Source organism: Mastigoproctus giganteus, chromosome 6 (genome assembly GCF_048544385.1).
Source record: "Mastigoproctus giganteus isolate SK-2022 chromosome 6, ASM4854438v1, whole genome shotgun sequence".
In the NCBI taxonomy this organism is placed as follows: Eukaryota; Metazoa; Arthropoda; class Arachnida; order Uropygi; family Thelyphonidae; genus Mastigoproctus; species Mastigoproctus giganteus.
Genome location: NC_143580.1, coordinates 230,288,627 through 230,312,605, shown reverse-complemented (window position 1 = coordinate 230,312,605; position 23,979 = coordinate 230,288,627). Strand labels below are relative to the sequence as shown.

The window sequence follows — 23,979 nt, the reverse complement described above, 5'->3', positions numbered from 1 at the left end:
CACCTATGTCCATTTTCCAACAGGCTCAACTTCTGCTATAGATCTGTCATTATGCTCACCAATGTTATTTCCAGACTTCGATTGGAGAGTTTCAGAAAATCCATTAAACAGTGACCATTTTCCTATAACCTGTAAGCTCTGCACAAGAAGAAACTTACCAGTAAGTGGTCGAACTAAGTGGAAATTCTCAAAGACTGACTGGAATAAATATGTATCAAGCCTTACACTAGATGATGATATTATCCATCATCACTCCATAGATGACGCCATTAAACATATCACAGAACAAATGTTGGCGGCAGCTGCTACTACCATTCCTAAAACTTCAATTAAAGGATCCAAACACAAAAATGACTGGTGGAATTCGGCATGTAACACTGCTAAGGGGGAAAAGAACAAGGCATGGAATCAGTTCCGAAAAAATCCAACCACTGCCAATCTGATTATCTACAAGAAACTTAAAGCCCAGGCCCGTTATATCCGGCGAAAAGCTAAAAAAGAGTCTTGGATTCGTTTTGCTTCATCTGTCACTAAAGACTCAAGTGCAGGACTGATCTGGTGGAAAATGAGATGCCTTACCAGAAAGTCTCCACCAATTCCCTCCTCAATCATCGTCTATAAAGGACAAGAAGTAACCCTTCCCGAGAATATTGCAAACATCCTCGCGGAATCTTTTGCTCACCATTCTGCATCAACCTCATATGCTCCAACTTTCCTAAAAGCCAAATCAGTAGCTGAAAAATATAAAACAAATTTCAGAACGAAGTCAGCCCTCTCTTATAATGAACCACTTACCATATATGAATTAGAAGAATCTTTAAAAAAATAAGCCAATAGTGCACCTGGTCCAGACGGCATATACTACTTAATATTAAAAATCTAAATGAGAGAACTCGTTACTCTCTCCTAAAACATTTTAACCGAATATTTGTCGCAAATTACTTTTCCCTGCCACACTGCCACACACCTCTCACAGTGTCAGTATTTGGAATAAATTTAAGAAATGTCTAGACAAATTATTAGAGGGGTGGACTGATAATGTAGATAGGTTTTTTTTTTATTGATATCTGTATAAGCTTGCTTCTTTGCATTGTTCCCTTCTATTAAGAAAAAAATTATTCAGTTTTACTTTTATCAAATAATTATATTTTCTGCTGTAGTTTTTAAAACAGGTAATAGAAGGTACAAGCAGTGAGTAAATTAGAATTTGGTTAGGATTATTTAAATAACTTTAAATTAATTATAATTGTAATTATATATTTTTTGCTGAAAAGTGCTTTTGGATCCAATTAACTGCTTATGCCAAGAAGGATGTACTTATTTTATTGTGCTAAGAAGTAATTGAGGTCTAAAATCTTAAATTAATATACATTAGCTAATATCTTATGATAGTAAAGCTTGCTTGGCCTCTGCCTTTGGAGCTCATTGAAGCTACTATCGTTGTCAGATTCTTTGACTTTTGTGGGCATTTGTACTTGGGAAACTTAATTTATATGCTTCTTTCATAGAAGAACTGAATACGGGACGTCAGAGAAACAATACTATTTTGCATTTCTTGTGTATTTGTATATGTAAAATTTTGGACTTCATTAAACATTACTTGTTTTTATGACAGAGCTAGTCTTGAGTGTGTTATCTTCTTGGCCATCAGTTGATTGGATTTACAAGCACTTCCCAGCAAGTAGTATTGAAAGAACTGTTGTGACTCTAGCAATTGAAAATTTTGAATAACTAACTACTGCAGGTATGCTGGATGTGCTCCATTGTGTGTTGATTGACAGCCCTGAAGCTTTGAATATGATGAAAGAAGACCACATTAAAGTTATCATCTCACTGCTAGAGAAACATGGCAGAGATCCTAAGGTAATGTATAAATCGTTTTGGAAGGGAATATCGAATTAAAAATAATTAATTTCAGTTATGCCTTAATCACTCAGACAGTTGTCATTAGTTATTTATATGAAATTGAAATTGAATTTGAAAGATATTTTTTAAAAAATAAAATATCTTTTACTTCAATGAGTCAAATAACATCTCATTATGATTGTCTTTTTTTTTTTTTTTATTTAATTTATCAGAAGTTATCATCTCACTGCTAATAGTGGGATACTGAAAACTAAACTAGAGAAAGAAATAAGGATTTTGGAGGAGCAATGTGGATTTACAGCTGGATATTCTTGTATTGACCATATGGTCAAGCAGATTCTGGAAAAATGCCAAGCTGCTGGACAGGATATAGGATTAGTGTTTATTGACTTGGAAAAAGCTTGCAACAATGTCCCAAGAAAGAAGCTGTGAAATGCCATGGAAAATATGTCAATACGATAGTATTGACATAATTAGAAAAATGTACAAAAATAACACTTGCTGCATTAAAGTTGGGTCAGAAATATCAAGGAAATTCAAAACATCAAAAGGCTTGCTATAGGGGTGCTGCTTATCCCCCATCTTATTCAAGTTGTACCTGGAAGTGACTCTGGAGGCTTGATGCAGACCAGTGGAATTAGGCATGGATCAAAACATTCACCTTTCAAATCTTTTGTTTGCAGCTGACCAGGTACTGATTGCGCAGGATGCTGACTATATATGTAGAAAGCTACTGGAACAATACAGAATACAGGGTTTGACAATAAACTTCAATAAGACATATATGAATTTGACAGGAGACATTTTGAATATTAATAGAACACAGATAAAGAATGTGAAGCAGTTTAAATATCTAGGAGCTATTGTGCAGACGGAAGGCTCATCTGAAGATGAGATTGCAAGAAGAATTATACATGTGACCTGCCAGGAGGCTCTAGAACAGAGCCTCCTGGCAGAGGTTTGTACTAAATGGGACTTGGTAGACGTCTGTAGGGAAAAAAATCTGGGGAAACGAGCGGCCACCAGAATAGCCAATAATATAGGAACTAGTATTTAGTATTTAGTATTAGTAACGGCCGCATGGTGCAAGAAAGCCTATGGTTTATGCTGCACCAGCCAAAAAAAAAAAAAAAAAAATCCGAACAAAACAATGATAAAAACAAAAAAAAAAAAAATCTCTCTCTTTATTTACGAGATTTATTTATTTTATTTATTTATAAATAAAATAAAATAAATAACTAAATAATAATAATTAATAAATAAAAAAAATAAAAAAGGAAATTAAACCTATCATCCTATGCGCTTCCCTTATCCAAAAGTATTATCCAGATGACCTTTGAATTTCCCCAAACTGTCGGCCTCTACCACCCATGAAGGCAACTTATTCCAGTAATTTATAAACTAGGATAGATTGCACTTATGCAACAAGTCAGTTGAAAGATAAGATAACAATGATATGGCATGTGAAATTTGTGGGAGGTCGACAAGTTTCAGATCACATGGCAGTAATGTGGAAGGGAGATTTATTTACGAACGTTAGTCTGGGAAAAGGCTATTGGAAGCTCAACCCAGCAGTTCTGGAGAGAGAGAACTGGGACTTTACAAGAGTTATTAAAAAGATAGTAGAGCAAGGTGGAAATGAGTGGGAAATGTGGGCGAAAATTAAAGAAAGTGCTAAATCATTTTATTACTCAAAAATTAAGGAAAGAAATGAACAGCGCAGAAATAGACTGAAAGATCTCTTACAAGAAAAACGAATTTACCAACGGTGCAGGGATGAAAGGGTAACAGCAGAAGTACAAGCAATTGACGGTATAATATTGGAAGAAGAGAAAGAAAAGGCACGAAAAATACAGCTGAAATTTAGGGAGGCTGATAGTCCTTCAGCTGCATTTTACCAAAGAAGACTAAGGCTAAATAATTTAGCCAAAATGGTTCAGGAAATTAAAGAAGCTCACATTCAACAACGCTCACTATTATGAATCGTTTTGTAAATTACTATGAAAAAGAGCTTGCTTTGCAGAAAAAAGAGAGAGAGACAACTCCATTTGGACGATTGGACAATTCACACCAGAGCAAAAAGCATTACAGGACAGGGAAATAATTATGGGGGATCTAACTGTGGCTCTAAAATCATGTAAATTATGATGCATGCCGGGACCGGATGGTTTGGGGGTTGAACTTTATAAGAAATTTTGGAACTTGTTAGTGCCTATTCTTCTTGCCGTCTTTAACAAATTTTTTCAGGAAGGGGTTAAACCTGAAGGCTTTTTAAATGCCTATACTACTTTCATTCCGAAGCATGGACGGGATTTAACGAAAATTGGTAACTGGAGACCTATAACATTGGCTAATTGTGACTACAAAATATTTGCAAAGATTTTGACAGCTAAGTTAAAATGCGACTGACGTTAACCCAGGTAGTTAGAAGCACACAGTGCTATGGTATACCGGGGAGGCAGATAGAATATAACCTTTGGCTATTAAAAGATATATTAGAATATCAGAAATGAAAGAGTTACAATTTAGCGTTAGTAGCAATCGACCTAGAAAAGGCTTTCGCTAGAATCGACCATGACTACCTTTTCTCTATAATTAAAGATACGAACATAGGATCTCAGTTGTTTACAGTCCTGTGAAATCTATATACACGTAGTAGCACACAACTTTTGATGAATGGAGAAATTTCGAAAAACATTAAAATTGATAGGGGAGTAAAACAAGGATGTCTGCTTAGTCCTTTGTTATTTACATTAGCACTAGAACTACTACTGGGAAGAACAGACAGAACTGAGGCCATTCAGGGGATACCATTGTCAAAGCCAGCAGAGCAGTGTAAATGTATAGTGTATGCGGATGATGTTACTGCCACTCTCACTACGAGTTATGCGGTGGAAGAATTTATTTCACTCGTTACTTCTTTTGGTAAGAAGTCGGGGTTAAACATAAACGAAGATAACACTAGGATCAAATTGTTAGGGGAATGGGTACATTGGCCTTTACCACAACGAGAAGTGGAGTCGGATAAATCGATTCAAATATTGGGAGTTCCGTTTAGAGAGAGTCCCATGCTACCTGTAGGAGGGCTCACCACTAAAATACTGGAAAGTTTAAAAGAGTGGGAAGTGGGACAATTTTCTTTTCAGAACAAATCCATTATTGTTAGAACCGTAATTCTTCCTATAATCTTATACACGGTGTTTATAACAGGAATCACAGCTAGGACAATGAGACGATTTTACGTTCCAACATTTCAGTTTCTATGGGGAGGAAAACGGCAAGAGGTAGTGCAGAAATTTTTATTTTTACCATGGGAAGATGGGGGAATAAGTATTCCAAAAATTAATTTGAGGTGTAGCTGTAAGAGACTGCTGGACGTGTCTAATATGGTTCAATCTAACCATTTAGTAGCGGTACTGATAAAATATTTTATGGGATTTAATACAGCCTTAATTAAAGGCAGCAATTATCTAGGGCCAAAAGCAGAGACAATTCCTATGTATTACAAAAAAATTCGGGATATGTGCATGCAGTTAAGGGAGAAAGATATAGATCCTTTTAGGGGTGGTTTAAAACGACTCTACTGGACACTGTGTTTAACTCAGAAAATCCAGAAAAGCCAAATTTAGGAAACCATAATGTGCGATTGTTTTTTAAAAATCTAAAAATTGGCGGGAACTATCCATCACGTATTGACTTTTCGTGGAGGGTTGGTTACGGAAACATACCAGTGAACGATATCACGTATAGATTTAGTCAGACAGGCAACAGATTATGCCAATTTTGTACCGAAATTGAAACAGTGTACCATTTATTTTATTACTGTCGATTCGTGCAGGAAGTTTGGAAGAGAATTTGTAGATTTTTGAGGATAAGACAGTTCACACTGGAGGAGGTAATTTACTTGCAATTCGATCATCCCTTGGGCAAGAAAAAAATGTTCACGATATTTTTAATTACAGAGGCAAAATATCATGTGTGGAAGCTTCGAAAACGGAAAAGGTTTGGGACTTTTAGGGGATCTCTTTGGGACTTGAAACAAACAATGTCTGCTTCCATGCAAAGGTTTTTACAGTTGGAAAAATGGTGTTTAGGGTCTGATAAGTTTTTGAAAATGTGGGGAGAGCCACCTCTTCTGTGCGGTTTGGTTGGAGATGAGGTTCATCTAAAGTACTGGTTTTAGTTATTTGGAAAAAAAAAAAAAAAAAAGCATCTGGGTTTTTTTTTTTCATTTATTACAAAATTCAGTTTTCTTGATAAAAATCTAGATCTCTTAGGCTCTCATCAAAACAGTTCCATGATATAGGTTTAAATTTTATAACTCATTTGTTTGGTTTAATAGATCTGGTCCAATGGGTTATTTTTCACATTAAATTCACAAATAACTTTGAAATGATCATCTGAATTAAGATTTTTCATGATTTAGGTTTGGATATTATAATTCATTTGTTTGGTTTAATAGATCTGGTCCAATGGGTTTTTTTCACATTAAATTCACAATAGCTTCAAAATGATCGTCTGGGTGGTGGTATCCTCTGAAAATAAATAACAGTAGTCTTCTCTACTAGAGAAGCGTTATTTATTTGAAGTAGTGCTATCTCGTTGTGAAGGCAACCACAATATGAGATACAATTAAAACGATGCCTTCTACACTACTTACGTAGTTCAAATTTATGGGTTAACTATGGTGTATTTACACCGATACTATATATATCAGATAATGTACATTCAATTAATTTGCTTCCTCTTCATCGCTGCTAAGCACAATAAAATGAGAACATTTTCTCTGTTGCAGAATATCTTCACCTTCTGAACTTTGTTCTGCACCATCTAGATTTTGTGTATCTTCTACTGTCTTTAAAAAATCAGTAATCTGGGTTTGTTTGCTTTTGCTTCATAGATCTTTATAAATTTCATGGTATGGATTTAAGCATTTTTGAAACTCCCTTTTGAATTTTGTGCTCCTTTTAATCAAAGGAACTGCATTTAAAAAATACAATTCTAATTTCTCTAAGTTTATGCTGTTCCATATTGTTTGTTTGTTATTTTGGTTTTTAGGAGCATTAGCAACTAAGGCCATATTGCTCCGGGAAATGCGGTGGTCATTCCCTGACCTTTCCACATCCTCCATATTTGGTGGTGACGGGCTCGAACCCTGGTCTAATCAAGAAACGTGTGCTACGCACTGCTGCTCCTTCCCACCTGGCTACAGAGGCGCCTGCTGTTGCTGTTCCATATGCTTTTTAGTGTAAAATTTGGAAGTTCAGAATTTTCATCTGCACTATCACCCTCTGAATGGTTTACCTCCGATGCCATCAATTTTTTTCCAAAATCCATTGTAACGATTTTCTGATGTAATGAGTTTTAAAGGTAAAAAAAAGAAGTTGTATTAAGAATATTTCTTCAACATTTGGATGACTTAAATATTTTGGATGGCCTAGCACGTTATTCAACAGTAATAAAACTTTGAAATCTAGATTTCAAAGTTTTATTACTGATGAATTAAGATTCCAACAAAATAAAATACGTGAATTTCTCAATATTTTTTTTTTTTTTTTTGCATAACAACTAGCAAGCCAAAAGCCGGATTCGCAAAAAAAGAATGGAAATGTTTAAAAATTATATCCAACATAATAACAGCGTTTTCACTGCATAAAAGCTCGGGGCGCCTCTGTAGCCAGGTGGGAAGGAGCAGCAGTGCGTAGCACACGCTTCTTGATTAGACCGGGGTTCAAGCCTGTCACCACCAAATACGGAGGATGCGGAAAGGCCAGGGAATGACCACCGCATATCCCGGAGCAATATGGCCTTAGTTGCTAATTCTCCTAAAAACCAAATAACAAGCATAAAAGCTCAAAAATATCATATTATGCAAGGTTTGCCACAATTCCCTAACCATGTTATATAAGTACCGTGGTATGCGAGAATTGCTGCAATTTATCAGTCATGTTAGAGTGAAACCGTGTTGTAGAAGTACCATGTTATACGGGTGTTGCTATATATATATATATGTTATTTTTGAGGTTTCTGTATAAATAATTTGCATTATTTGTAATGCAAATTATTTATGCATTAGCTAAACAGCCAGACAATGACTGGCTGTTTAGCTAATTGATAAGATTATACTAAAGGATAAGATTAGTATAAGATAATATTAAGTATGAGATTAGTATAATATGATATTAAGTATGAGATTAGTATAAGATAATATTATGTATGAGATAAGTATAAAATAATATTAAGTATGAGATTATTATAAGATAATATTATTAAGTATAAAATTATTATATATTTGTATACATGCAACTATTTACTGATCCATATATCTACAATGTCCAAGCCTGTTACTAGCACAGATGGGAAATTGCGCTCTTGGATAACCTGAGCACTAACTTTATATTTTTCATTCATATACTGTTCACTTTCCTCCAACTAATTTTTTTCCACACTCTGGGCTATTAGTTTATATGAGGGCAGGAGTGTCTATCCTAATTCCTTACCTAATTTTGCTTTCTATCAGCTAAACCAGGCAATGTTATAGCTAAACTCTATAACATTGCCTGTGACCACAATATAATATTTGTTTATATTATATTATAAATATAATATAAGCAAATATTATATTTATTTGAATATCATTTTCTTTTATCATTAATAGGTTTTAGATGTGCTGTGTTCCCTTTGTGTGGGTAATGGAGTAGCTGTCCGCAGCAGTCAAAACAACATTTGTGATAATCTTTTGCCTGGAAGAAATTTGCTTCTACAGACCAGAGTAGTTGACCATGTTGCAAGGTAAATATTATATTTTATTTTTATTTTACTTGTTCTGTTTTGTTTTTAGGATATAAAAAATGATATTTATCCCGGTAATTGAAGGTTTAAAGTTTAAATGACTGTGTTATAACAGTATTAAAAATTATTCGAAATAATTTTGAAAGATTTCTTTCATGAGTAAACATTTGCATAGATTAATATTTTTATATACTATTATTATCAGTGAGTTTGAAGCTTTATATTCTGCTGTTTAGGTCATGTATTCTGGTATTATTATAAAAAGCTGCAATGATACTGCTAGGATAGGTCATGCAGTTCTGTCAAGGATATATAGGAAATATTCAGCAGGGAAAAAGTGGTTATTACTCTGTTGCAGAAACCTTAGTTAAGCCACATCTTGAATATTGTATACAGAATTTAAACCTCATTTTAAGAAGAATGTAGATTTGGTGAAATGGGTATAGAGACGAGCAATAAGATTAATCAAGAGCACAAAAGGGTACTCTTACCAAGAAAGACTTCAGTTCGCAAATTGCAGAATCTGGAAAATGGCACATGCAAGGAGATCTGATTGGAGTGTTTAAAATCTTAAGTGGATTGAGTATATTACAATTGAATGTGAATTAAAATCTTGAGTGGATTGAGAAGATTTAAATTGAAAAAGAATTGTTGGATATATATGCAAAAAAAAACCCCTTTCAGCTAGAAAGTAATTGATTGGTGGAACAAACTTCCATTTGGTGATGTGAAATAAATTTAAAAAAGGAGTGGGACGAATAAAGGTGGTAATTTGTCTGTGTGTTTTTTTGCTGATGCCATATAAGCTTGTTTCCTTGCATCATTTTGTAATTACTGCTGCTGATAGTGATACAACAAGGTTGTACATTAACTACTTTTGTTATTTATTTTTTTTTTATGAAAATCCCAAACACAAATAGTATTAGTCTTTAGTATCATGCATGGGTTAAGAGTTGAGAAGACAGAGGATACTGGTTGAACATTAGATGAATTTCTGTAGATTTTAATTTTCAGGAAATACAGGTAAAGGAAAGTTGTTCGGAGGCGGAAATAGAATGAACAAATGAGGAAGACAAAAAGTTATTTCTGTGAATTTGGAATCAGACAGTGAATTGATGTGATTGGTTGTGGCATGCATTTGAATTGGTATGTAAGAGAGTGGTGGACTTGCAGATGGCAGTGATCATACTATAGATTTACTTCAAGCTGCAAATTCTAAGTGGGAAGCATCCAGGGAAGTATTCATAGAATCTACTATTCTTTTTATAACAAATGAGTGAGATTTTATGGTTTAGACCTAAATAAATGTCAGATGAACTCAGGGGTGGCTCATTGGTAGGCACTGCTGGGGGTGCTGTGGAACTGCAACACCCCCAGCTTTTTAAATCTAAATATACAGTGTATTGAGTTATATGAAATTTTGTAAAGAACAATGCAATGCAATGAATATTTTTATTAACAGGTCCCACATATAGTGTACTCATCCTCTATTTCCAATAATCAAAAAACAATTATAATAATAATAATAATAATAAAATAAAAAAATAATTGCTTTATTTAATACAAGAATTAAACAGAGCCCAGGACATCCAGGCCCAACCATAGCCTAAGGCTTTTCATTCATGGGAAAACAACTATTTCCAATTATCATTCCAATAATAAACAAATAAAAACACAAAATCATTTTCAACTTTGAAGTTTAACTGTCGGCGGAACTGTACGCTTAGACAGTTCCACATTTTGCTCCCATTGGTTGAGCCAATGCCTGGTTGGTGGGTTGCTGGTGTGCATTTTTTAGAGGTGACAAAACAAGTCAAAGGAACTGTGGAGCTAGCAGTGCCGATTTAATTGTTGACCGTGAAGGGTGTGTCACACAATCTGTATCTTTTTGTTATTTGCAGGATTTGTCCGAATTCCCTTTAAGTAAATTATATCAGTGTCAACAGTGCATCAAACTTGAATGAAAAAGTTATTAATCTCTTTTCATCAAATAAAAACCGAAGAATGGATTTTATTTTTAAGTAAAATTTCAAGATTACCCAAGTCTGTTAATGGTAAGTGTCCAGTTAATGTTTTGTAGTATTTTTAATTTGCTCAGGGGAGGTACCCATAGACTGGAGATGTGCAAATGTGACCCCAATTCACAAAGGAGGATCAAAGGCTGACAAAAGTAATTATAGACCTGTGAGTTTAACTTATGTTCCAGGAAAATTAATGGAGCTACTGGTTAAAGAAGCACTGCAGGATCATCTAGACAAGACTTCAGTTATAGCTCGGACACAGCATGGTTTTGTTAAGGGAAAGTCTTGCCTGACCAATTTGATTAGATACTATGATGCAGTAACAAAAGAACTGGATGCATGGAATAATTTTGATATTATATATTTGGATCTTAGAAAGGCTTTTGATACTGTTGCACATGGAAGACTGCTGCACAAATTAGAGCAGAGTGGCATTGGAGGCAAATTGCTGCTATGGATAAAGGGATGGTTGAGTGGGAGAAGACAGAGAATGGTAATCAATGGACACTGCTCATTGTGGACTAATGTTATTAGTGGAGTCCCTCAGGGTTCAGTGTTGGGTCCATTGCTGTTTTCTGTATTTATAAATGATATTGATGATGGTATAGCAATCTTAATGTCCAAGTTTGCAGACGATACAAAGGTTGGCAGGGTTGTCAAGGACACTACTGAGGCTATGCTGCTGCTGCATAGCTTCAGTAGTGTCCTTAACAACCCTGGAAAGGATCTGGAAAGGATCTGGAAAGGTTGAGCAGATGGGCTGAGAGGTGGCAAATGAAGTTTAACATTGACAAATGTAAAGTACTACATATGGGAAACAGTAACCCCAGAGCAATGTATCAACTCTGTGGTACTACACTGACAGTGGTAGAGAATGAAAAGGACCCTGGGGGTAATTGTGCAGGCAGATATGAAGTTTTCTGAGCAGTGCAGATGGGCTGCAAGAGTAGCTCATGGTGTCTTGTCAATGATATACAGGAATTTTTCTAGCAGGGATAAGGAGGTGATTATTCCCTTGTATAAGGCAATGGTCAGGCCACACCTTGAGTACTGTATACGGGTCTGGAGGCCTCATTTCAAGAAGGATGTAGAGCTGCTGGAACGAGTACAGAGAAGGGCAACAAGATTAGTGAATGGAACAAAGGGTTGCTCTTACGAAGAAAGGCTTAAATTTTGCAAATTACAGTGTCTGGAGACTAGGCACCGGCGAGGTGATCTGATAGAGGTGTATAAAGCTTTGAATGGTTTGAGTACACTTAATGCCGATGGGATTCTTCCTCTTGCTCAGAATAATCACCTGAGAGGGCATGGAGGGGTGACATTGGAGTGGTTTTTTTTTTTTTTTTTTTTGGCTGATGCTGCATAAGCTTGCTTTCTTGCATCATATGCCTCTACTAATGCTAATGCTTATTATTATTACTGTTTATGTCTACATATCTTATAACCAAGGAAATTTAATGTAACTTTAAGAAACAGCACCCGTATACATCAGAGTCACGAGCTGCCACTGGACGAACTGATAAGACTAGTGGCAGAGAAGAGAAATGCATGAGATGATTATAAATTATTAAGGAATGTAACATAAGCAAAGAATTCTTTGCTTATGTTAACACTAGAAGAAACGGGATGAATTGCCTTGGTCTGCTAGACATGAATGACATAACTACTGATAACCTTGTTCAAGTTGCTGGAAAATTGAATAATATTTTGTCTACATTCAAGAACAAAGAAGTTTTTAGGGATGGGGGATACCAGGAGTATACCAAGTTATAACTGGGAGTAAAATGATTTTGTGATAACTGGAAAGTGTAAGATAAATTGTTGAAGCTAAAAGTGAATAAGGGCTCCTGGTCCAATGGAATCTGTACAATTATATTAAAAGAATCAGCTAATGAGGTAAGCCTTTAGCCACTATCATGAGAGCCTCTTTGGATTTGGAAGAAGTCCCTGCAGATTAGAGAGTGCAAATGTCTCCCCGATTTACAAAGGAGTGGCAAAGGGCAGAGTGAATAATTACAAACCTGTAAACCTGAACTTCTGTTCTAGGAAAAGTAATGGAGTCAATGATTAAAGAAGTAATCTGGGATCATCTTGACAGGAATGTATTTATATGTCAATCACATTACAGATTTATTAAGAGATGTTCTTGTCTGACCAATCTGATAGTTAACAGGATGCAGTAACAAAGGAACTGGATGCAAAAAATAATTTTTAAATCATATACTCGATTTCAGTAAAGTTTTTGATATACAATATATATAACAGTCTCTCATGTGGGACTGCTGTACATATTGGAGTAGTGTGGCATTAGGGGCAATTACTGCTTTAGATAATGGGATGTTGGGTGGCAGAAGATAGAGAGTAGTTATTAACAGGTATTACTCCTCTTGAAGTAATTTTATCATTGTAGTTCCTTTAGATTCAGTGCTGAGCCCCATACTGTTTTTAATAGTATTAGCAGTGGCATATGATGCAAGAAAGCAAGCTTAAAGAGCATCAGCCAAAAAAAAAAAAAAACACCTCCCATTTCACCTATCCATTCCTTCCAATAGTTTATATAGTTCTTCCTTGAATTTATTTAAGCTATCACTTCCACAACAACAGATGGAAAATTGTTCTGGCAATCAACCACTTGCTGGCTAAAGGAAAACTTCTGCACATCTATTCTGCAACAGTCCTTCCTCAGTTTGAATTTATACCTCCTCATGTGCATAATCTGAGCAAGAGGAATAATCCCATCAGCATTGATTTTGCTCAAAGCATTCAAAGCCCTAAACACCTCAATCAGTGCCTAGTCTACAGATGCTGCAATTTGCAGAGTCTGGAAACTAGGCATTAATATTTAGTAACAATATTGATGAAGACATATCAAGCTTAATATATACATTTGCAGATGGCTGGCAGCATGATTTATGACAGGAATCAAGGCATACTATGGCAACAAGACAGTTGAGATGGGATGATGGGTGGCAGTCGAAGACCCATTGATAAATTCAGGGTACTACATTTGGATAGCAGTAACTCCAGAATAACATATTAATTACACTCAAGATTGAAGAGAATGAAAACAACATAGGGATAATTGTACAGTCTGACATGAAGTTCTATGAGCAGTGCAAACAAGGCTGCTTGGACAACTTATGGGGTTCTATCAGGGATACACACACATTTTGCCAGCAGTGACATGGAGTTGATTGTCCTGTGTATAAGGCAATATTTAGGCTGCATTATGAGTACTGCATACAAGTATGAAACCCTCATTAAATTTAGAAAGGTTGGAATGGGTGCAAAGAAGAGCAACACGATTAAACAGGGACAAAAAAAAGAGTACCTTAACGAAGAAAGACTTCAGATCTGCAAATTTCAGCATCTGGAAACTAAGCACATCCAAGGAGACCTGATTGAAATGTTTAAGACTATTTGCTGATGGCATTTGTTACTTTTTCTTTCATTACACACATAGGGTACTTAAAATTGAAATAGGATGGTTGCAGGATAGATGAATGAAAATTTGCTTTCTGCCACAGAGCAATTGATTGTTGGAACAAATTTCCATCTGGTGTTTTGGAAGTGGGTGATTTGAATAAATCTAAGTGAATAGACAGATCATATAGGTGGTATTTTTTTTGGCTGATGATTTATAAGTTTGCATCCTCCCATCATTTGGCACTAATTAATGCTGTTTCAGAATGAGCTGGTATCCAGAGCCTTGATAAAGAAAGTTAATGTATAATGATGGATTCATGAGTATCATATTTGGATACTAAAGGCCTCTGAAGCAGTGAACTTGATTTGTACACTGTTTCTACCAGATGTTTTGCAGATGGTTTTACCATCTGTTTCTGTTAGATAGCGTAGTTTTGACATTTAATTAATTTAATTTTTTAATCTTATTAATTTAAAATAGCATGCCCCAAACTAGAGCAGCAAAGCAACGGGCACAAAGTAGCAGGAGTGCTGTGACTTGGGGGAGAACTGAGGGGGACGATTCTCCAACTCATCACAGCCTAAAAAAATGTGCAACTTGTGAAATGTTTGCCATGGGGATTGTCTTTGTGTGTGCGCGATGTAAGGAAATCAGGCGACAGCTCAGCGTTGTTATGGGCCTATATGAGAGTTTGAAGGACAGGGTGGATGCCCTCGAAAGATCTAAATTGAGGGGCCCATCAGGCTCTCAGCTGCCCACATCAACACCAGAGCTTGCACTTGGTCATCACGCAACACAGCGGCAACCCCCAAGGCAGAATGCACTGGTCCCACAGGAACTAGTAGTTGTTGGTGACTCTATTGTCAGGGAAACAGGTAACATGCTTTGTAAAAAGGATAGGTGGAACAGGACCAGGGTATGTCTGCAAGGGGGAAAGGTTGATGACGTTGTAGAGCGGATATCATCTTTTAAGGGCACAAAAGGTGATATAGTTGTACACATTGGCACTAATGATATTAAGAGTAGGAGACCGGCAGAATTACTTAACAAGTATAGGTCACTGTTGAACAAAAGCCGAGAATTAGGGTTGAATTTGAAAGTGTCTGCAATTCTGCCCAGACACGATAGGAGGGAGTATATGATGAGAGCCTTGTCGATCAATTCGGCCCTGGAAAGATTGTGCAAGGCTCAATGGATAGAATTTTTTTCAGCCTGGTCTGTACTTGTTAACAGGAGAGACTGCTTCTACAGGGATGGGATACACTTAAATAGAAAGGGTGCAAGAATATTTGCTGATGCTATCGAGGCAGTGTTAGGTGGGTCGGAAAACTGCTAGCTTGGGGGAATACAAGGACTAATAGATTAACAGGAGCCACTGGCAGAGGTGAAAGTGATTCTTGCACTGCTTCTATTGGAATGAGCAGAAGCCTGAAAAACAAGATGCAGGATATTTCAGAGACTGCTGGGAGTCATTGTGGTACAAGTAAACACATGGGTTGTGTTAGGGTAGCTAAGAATAGAAACAGGTGCAGGTATACTTGCGTGTACACCAGTGCTAGGAGTTTAGTAAATAAATTTGATGAATTTGAGGTATTGCTCAAAACATCAAAGGCAGATATTGTTGGGATATCAGAGACATGGTGTCACACAGATATAAGGGATGCAGAACTGGAATTTGGGGAGTACAACGTCTACAGAAAGGATAGACAGGATAGGAAGGGGGGAGGGGTTATGCTATTAGTTAAGAAACACATAAAAACCAAGGAAGTGAAGCCAGTCAACATCGCTGGACAGTGCAGTGTTGAGTCAGTTTGGTGTGACATAAGCATTGGGAGATCAAAATTGAGAGTAGGAGTGTGCTATAGGCCTAATGACTCTGATGAGTATAATAAGAAACTGTACAGGGAAATAGAGTGGGCCAGTAAATCAGAGAGTCTTATAATGGGAGATTTTAATTTCCCAGATATTGACTGGAATTTTGGGGCTGGTCACTCACACACTAGCAGGGCTTTTGTGGATTTATTGGATGATTGTTTTCTACATCAGCATGTTCGGGAGGCAACTAGAGGGAGTAATACTCTTGATTTGATTATCAGCAGTGATTCTTCATGCATTAAGAATCTGCAGATAAATGAACCACTAGGTGGCAGTGATCACAGTGTGCTGAAGTGGGATTTACTCAAAGAGGTAACTACCATTAGGGGTAAAGGGAAGGGTTATTGCTTCCGTAAAGGCGACTACGATGGACTGAGACAGTATTTAAATTCTATACAGTGGGACCAACTGATGATGTTACCAACAGCAAATTCAAAATGGGAAGCATTCAAAGAACTTATCTTGGAAGCTACTAGGCTTTACATACCAACTAAGAAATATTGTTCAAGGTTTAGGCCAAAATGGATGTCAGATGAACTAATGAGGCAAATGGCAGAGAAGAAAAATGCATGGGATACTTACAAATTAACACATGACACAGAAGCCTATGATAGATACAAGTTGATATGCAACCAAGTTACAAAGGAGGTTAGGCAGGCGAAGGCAGATTACGAGAAATCCTTGGCAAGGGATGCAAAGAAAAACAGCAAAGAGTTCTTTACTTATGTAAACTCTAGAAGGAAGGGGATGAATCAGATTGGTCCACTTGATATTGATGGGTCAACTGTTGATGATCCTGCTCAGGTAGCTAACAAACTAAATGAATATTTTGCATCGACATTCACACATGAGGAGTTATTCAGCGAGGGGAATGCCAGAGGTGTATTCAACTCTAGCAGTAAGCTACAGAATCTTGAAATAACTGGGAGTAAAGTGGAGGACAAACTGTTGAAGATAAACACAAGAAAGGCACCCGGGGTGGATGGGATCTATCCAGTTATATTAAAGGAGGCAGCAAAGGAAGTAAGCAAACCCTTAGCCATAATTATGAGAGCTTCCTTGGACTCAGGGGAGGTACCCATAGACTGGAAATGTGCAAATGTGACCCCAATTCACAAAGGAGGATCAAAGGCTGACACTAGTAATTATAGACCTGTGAGCTTAACTTCTGTTCCAGGAAAATTAATGGAGGCACTGGTTAAAGAAGCACTGCAGGATCATTTAGACAAGACTTCAGTTATAGCTCGGACACAGCATGGTTTTGTTAAGGGGAAGTCTTGCCTGACCAATTTGATTGGATACTATGATGCAGTCACAAAAGAACTGGATGCAGGGAATAGCTTTGATATTATATACTTGGATCTTAGAAAGGCTTTTGATACTGTTGCACATGGAAGACTGCTACACAAATTGGAGCAGTGTGACATTGGAGGCAAATTGCTGCTATGAATAAAGGGGTGGTTGAGGGGGGAGAAGACAGAGAGTGGTAATCAATGGACACTGCTCATCGTGGACTAATGTTATTAGTGGAGTCCCTCAGGGCTCAGTGTTGGGTCCATTATTGTTTTCTGTATTTATAAATGATATTGATGATGGTATATCAAGCTTAATGTCCAAGTTTGCAGACGATACAAAGGTTGGCAGGGTTGTCAAGGACACTACTGACACTATGCTGCTGCAACAGGATCTGAAAAGGTTGAGCAGATGGGCTGAGAGGTGGCAAATGAAGTTTAACATTGACAAATGTAAAGTACTATACATGGGAAACAGCAACCCCAGAGCAACGTATCAACTCTGTGGTACTACACTGACAGTGGTAGAGAATGAAAGGGACTTGGGGGTGGTTGTGCAGGCAGATATGAAGTTCTCTGAGCAGTGCAGACGGGCTGCAAGAGTAGCTCATGGAGTATTGTCAATGATATACAGGAATTTTTCCAGCAGGGATAAGGAGGTGATTATTCCCTTGTATAAGGCAATGGTCAGGCCACACCTAGAGTACTGTATACAGGTCTGGAGGCCTCATTTCAAGAAGGATGTAGAGCTGCTGGAACGAGTACAGAGAAGGGCAACAAGATTAGTGAATGGAACAAAGGGGTGCTCTTACGAAGAAAGGCTTAAGTTTTGCAAATTACAGTGTCTGGAGACTAGGCACCAGCGAGGTGATCTGATAGAGGTGTATAAAGCCTTGAATGGTTTGAGCATGCTCAATGCTGATGGGATTCTTCCTCTAGCTCAGAATAATCACCTGAGAGGGCATAAATTCAAATTGAGGAAAGACAGATGTAGGATAGACGTGCGGAAATTTGCCTTTAGCCAGCGGGTGGTTGGTTGGTGGAACAGACTTCCATCCCTTGTAGTGGAGGTTGATAGCCTAAATAAGTTTAAGGCTCAGCTGGACAGGTATTTTGAACGAACAGAGGGGTGAAGTGGAAGTGGTTTTTTTTTTTTTTTGGCTGATGCTGAATAAGCTTGCTTTCTTGCATCAAATGCCTCTACTAATGCTAATGCTAATGCTATGACAGTACTTAGACAGTCTTTCCTCTTGATGAGTTAGATATTGTGATTCCATCTCATGGCTACCACAATGACCTGTCCTTAATCCTCTAGCCTTATTTCTTTCAATACTCAGACTTATTTCTACTGCCATCATAGTTGTGTGGTCAAGCATGCGGGTAGAGAAATACATGCATTTGAATGACCATGGTTCAAGCCCACATGACTACTAAATGTAGTGATCTTATTGTATTCTCCCTCTCTCTTGTGAACTCTTCTGACCCTATGTGGTTGTTCCAGGGTATAAACAGGAAAGTTACATTTCAAGGAATTAGGATCCTGAATTCCAGCTGGCATGTAAGACCCAATAATCAAAACTGTGTTGCCATTATTATAGTACACCCTGGCGTGTTGTAAAATGTGCAGTGAATATACTTTGATGTGCTGAGGCTTCTTGCATTGTTCAGTCTGGCCATTTTTTAAATTTTCTCCTATAAGTAATATGGTGAATGATAACAGCATCTTATATATCACAAATTTTTGCTCTAATATATTTGTTTTATCATAGTTTTGGGTCAGGATTGTATAGCAGATATAATATTGTGAATATTGCTGGCACCAGTTTTCTGCAACATGGTTGCATAGAGCAGTGCTTCTTATTCTATTTGCAGTAGTTTCCAAAGAGGTATTGTTCCATATCAAGATTCTTTGCAGTTTTCCTTATACCCTGTGTATATATTTCTTTATGTTATAAAAATATACACAAAGCACTTTCATAATCATCTCTTTAGCATTACAAGTGTTAATGGTAAATAGAGGGACAGATGTGGTATGCTATATTTTGATACATGAATAATAACATTTGATTTCACTATATGTGACATTTATAAGTATTTTTTCTTTTGCAGTATGCATCCAAATATTTTTGTTGGAAAGGTAGATGGATCTGCAATGTATCGTAGGTGGTATTTTGAAGCAATGGTGGATCATATGGAGACAGTTTCTCATTTGGAACCTCATTTTCGTGTAGGATGGGCTAATACTAAAGGTTACGTTCCATATCCTGGGGGTGGATCAAAGTGGGGAGGAAATGGAGTTGGGGATGATCTTTATTCATATGGCTTTGATGGTGCCTTCACATGGTCAGGTAGCTATCTAATAAAATATATACTTTATTGTAGAGAAATAGATGAGCCTATAATTTATTAGTAGAAGTAGGTTGCTGAAGATCTGTAATTATTTTCCTAGTGAGTTAAAAAGACCCATAATAATATTTGAAGTACTGACTGATTGCAATTCAAAAATAAAAACTTCAACATAAAGATAAAATATACATAAATAAAACAACTGTAAAGTATATTAAAAATCTTTTAAAAACTATGCATAAATTAAAATTACTATACACATAAATTAAAAATAAATAAATAAGACCAAAGAGTATCTTTTGGAATTTCATTGAAGCTTTTGCCAACCATGTATATTCCTGTACAAGCTTTATGTTAGCGAGTCTTTCAGCAGCTGAAATGTTGTTTCCGAATTCTGTTTATGGTTGCAAAAATTCCCTTGGAGGTCACGAACTGGTTATGTATTACCAGATTTCAGATTACTAAAAATGTTCAAATAAAATTTAAATAACTTTAATTTAATAAATTTAAATAAGAATTCAATCATTATTTAGATTTTAAATAAATTTAATATCTAAATAACAATTAAACATCCAATAAAATATTGCTGTAAAATGTTTAAAAAATGCTGATTTAAAAGTATTAAAAATATAATGAAGTAAAATTGTAAAATCTAAAAACACAGGACCTTTTGGCTTCTGTATGTTACCTTTATCGGTTGTAATATTTGCATGAGGTCAGTGAGTATAAATATATGGGGGGGAAAACTATAGAACTGTCAGAATTAAAGTGAAGAGGGAAAAGAAAGGAAAGAAGTAATTCCTAACTGTCCCAAGGTTAACATAACATCAGGTCACTCACAAATTACCCTTATGGGGTTTGGGGAATGAGGCAGGTAGGAGGAGAAAGAGAAGGCCAGGGGCAACGTCCATCCAACTTGCACAACACCACAGATTCAAAGATGGGATATATTCATATACTATAATTTCTGATCAAAGTGTGTCTAGTCCTGTGTATCTTTGAATCTGTAATGTTGCATGAGTTGGATGGTCATTGCCCTTGGTCTTCTTTTTCCCATTCCTCACTTTATAGCTAAATTAAAATTTAGCTATAAAGTGAGTTTTTTCCTTAAAAAGTTTCATTTTAAAATTTAAAAATTTAAATTCATCATCATCATCTGTCATTCCGATGTTCCACGGGTCGACATAAGAAGCTTTGCCACCATGCCCTGTCCGTGTACCTGTCTCCATCATTGATTTCATTCTAGTTTCCTCCTCTCTTAATGACATTGGTCTTTATTTCGAATGTGCTGCTGCAGTAAACAAAATGTGTGGGTTCGTCATTCGTACACTAGCAAGATTTTAGTGGATTTATTGGATGATTGTTTTCTACAGCAGCATGTTCAAGAGGCAACCAGAGAAAGTAATACTCTTGATCTGATTTTCAGCAGTGATTATTCATGTATTAAGAATCTGTACATAAAGGAACCACTAGGTGGCAGTGATTGTACTGTACTGCTGTGTGATTTACTTAAAGGTGTGACTACCATTAGGGGTAAAGGGAAGGGTTTTTGCTTTCATAAAGGTGACTACAGTGGTCTCAGACAGTTTTTAAATTCTATGCAGTAGGGCCAACTGATGATGTTACCAGCAGCAAATTCTAAATGGGATGCATTCAAGGAATTAATCTTAGAAGCTACTAGGCTTTTCATACTAACTAAGAAATACTGTTCAAGGTTTAGGTCTAAATGGATGTCAGATGAACTAATGAGACTCGTGGCAGAGAAGAAAAATGCATGGGATGCATATAAATTATCAGAAGACACAGATGCCTATGGTAGATATAAGATAGTCTGTAATCAAGTCACAAAGCACGTTAGGCAAGCAAAGGCAGAATATGAGAAATCTATGCAAAGGATGCAAAGAAAAACAGCCAAGAATTCTTTACTTATGTAAGCTCTAGAAGGAAGGGGATGAATCAGATTGGTCCACTTGATATCTATGGTTCGATTGTTGAGGGTTCTGCTTCAGTAGCTGACAAACTGAATTAGTATTTTGTATCCACATTCACACATGAGGAATTCTGTAGGGAAGTGGAGGTCAGAAGCTTATCAAACTGTGACAGGGAGTTAAATGATTTCGTAATAACTGAAAGCAAAGTGGAGGAATATTATTGAAGTTAAACATAAAGAAGGCACCTGGGGTGGATTACAAAGGAAGTAAGCAGGCCCTTAGCCTTGATTATGAGGGCATTCTTGGACTCATGGGAGGTCCCCATGGACTGCAGATTTGCAAATGTGTCCCCAATTCACAGAGTGGGATCGAAAAGTGACATGACTAATTACAGACCTGTTAGTTTAGCTTCTGTTCCAGGGAAAATGAAGGAGTCACTGGTTAAAGAAGTGCTAAAGGATAATCTAGACACGACTGCAGTTATAATTCAGAGAAAGCATGGGAAGTCTTGTCTAACCAATTTGACTGGATATTATGAGGTCATTGGATCTTGTCAATGATATACAGTAATTTTGCTAGCTGTGGTAAGGAGGTGATTATCCCTTTCTGTAAGGCAGTGGTCAGGTCATACCTTGAGTACTGTGTACAGGCCTGGAAGGTCTCATTTTAGGAAGGATGTAGAGTTGCTAGAAGGATTACAGAGAAGGACAACAAGACTGGTGATGGGAACAAAGGGATGGTCTTACAAAGAAAGCTTAAGTTCTACAAATTGCAGCATCTGGAGACTAGGCCCCTGTGAGGTGATCTGATTGTGGTGTATAAAGCCTTGAATGGATTGAGCAGGCTCAATGCTGTTGGGATTCTTCCTCTTCCTCAGATTACAAACCTGAAGGGTTATAAACTGAAATTGAGGAAAGACAGTTGTCGAATAGATGTGCAGAAATTATCCTTTAGCCATTGGATAGTTGATTGCTGGAACAAACTTCCATCTGTTGTTGTGGAAGTTGATAGCTAAAATAAATTCAAGGAAGAAGTAGACAAAATTTTGGAGTAAATGGATGGGTGAAATGGGAAGTTTTTTTGTTTTTTTTGGCTCATGCTGTATAAGCTTGCTTTCTTGCATCACATGCCTCTACTAATGCAAATGTTAATGATGTGGTCACAAAGGAACTGTATGCTAAAAATAATTTTGATATCATATACTTGGATTTTAGAAAGCTTTTGATGCCGTTGCACATGGAAGACTACTGTGCAAGTTGGAGCAATATGGCATTAAGGACAAGTTGCTACAATGAATAAAAGAATGGTTGAGTGGGAGAAGACTGAGAGTGGTAATCAATGACACTGCTGTTCGTTGACTAATGTTATTAGTGGAGTCCCCCAGGGTTCGGTGTTGGGACCATTATTGTTTTCTGTATTTATAAATGATATTGATGAATGTATATCAAGCTTAATGTCTAAGTTTGCAGATGATACAAAGATTGGCAGCATTGTTAATGACAGTAATGATGGTATGCTGCTGCAACAGGATCTGGAAAAGAGCAGATGGGCTATAAGGTGGCATCTGAAGTTTAACATTGACAAACACAAAGTACTGCATATGGGTAGCAGTAATCCCTGAGTAACATACAACCTGTGTATTACTACAATCAGGGTAATGGAGAATGATAAATACCTGGGAGTAATTCAAGCTGCCAGAGCAGCTCATGTTGTCTTGTCAGGAACTTTGCTAGCAGGAATAAGGAGGTGATTATCACCTTGTATAAGACATTGGTTTGGCCACATCTTGAGTACTGCATACAGGTCTGGAGGTCTCATTTTTGAAAGATGTTGAGCTACTAGAATGAGTGCAGAGAAGGGCACCAAGACTAGTGAGTGGAACAAAGGGTTTGCTTGTTATCAAGATAGGCTTAAGTTCTGCAAATTGCAGTGTCTGGAGAGACTAGGCACCTGCGAGGTGATCTAATTGAGGTGTATAAGCCCTTGAATGGTTTGAGTGATCTCAATGCCTCCGTAGCGAGGTGGGCAGGAGCAGAAGTGCGTAGCACACGCTTCTTGATTAGACCGGGGTTCGAGCCCGTGAGCCACCAAATATGGAGGATGCGGAAAGGTCAGGGTATGACCACCGCATATCCCCAGAGCAATATGGCCTTAGTTGCTAATGCTCCTAAAAAAAAAAAAAAAAACCAAATAAAAAACCAAGTGATCTCAATGCTGATGGGATTCTTCCTCTTATTCCACACCTTAGGGGGCATAAATTCAAATTGAGGAAAGACAGTTGTGGAATAGATGTGTGGATATTTGCCTTTAGCCAGCGGGTGGTTGATTGCTGGAATAAGCTACCATCTGTCATTGTGGAAGTTGACAGCTTAAATAAATTCAAGGCTGAACTAGACAGACTTTTGGGGTGAATGGATGGGCAAAATGGG

The 23,979-nt window shown here is 37.0% G+C and overlaps 1 protein-coding gene across 1 annotated transcript in view; it reads left to right on the top strand.

Moving 5' to 3' along the window:
• Positions 1-23,979, top strand: part of RyR (Ryanodine receptor) — an 841,404-nt gene that overhangs the window by 5,591 nt on the left and 811,834 nt on the right. Inside the window, exons 3-5 of the mRNA XM_090376454.1 lie at positions 1,745-1,863; positions 8,525-8,658; positions 19,383-19,621. Coding sequence (XP_090232580.1) covers positions 1,745-1,863; positions 8,525-8,658; positions 19,383-19,621 — 492 coding nt within the window. The remainder of the gene's footprint in view (positions 1-1,744; positions 1,864-8,524; positions 8,659-19,382; positions 19,622-23,979) is intronic.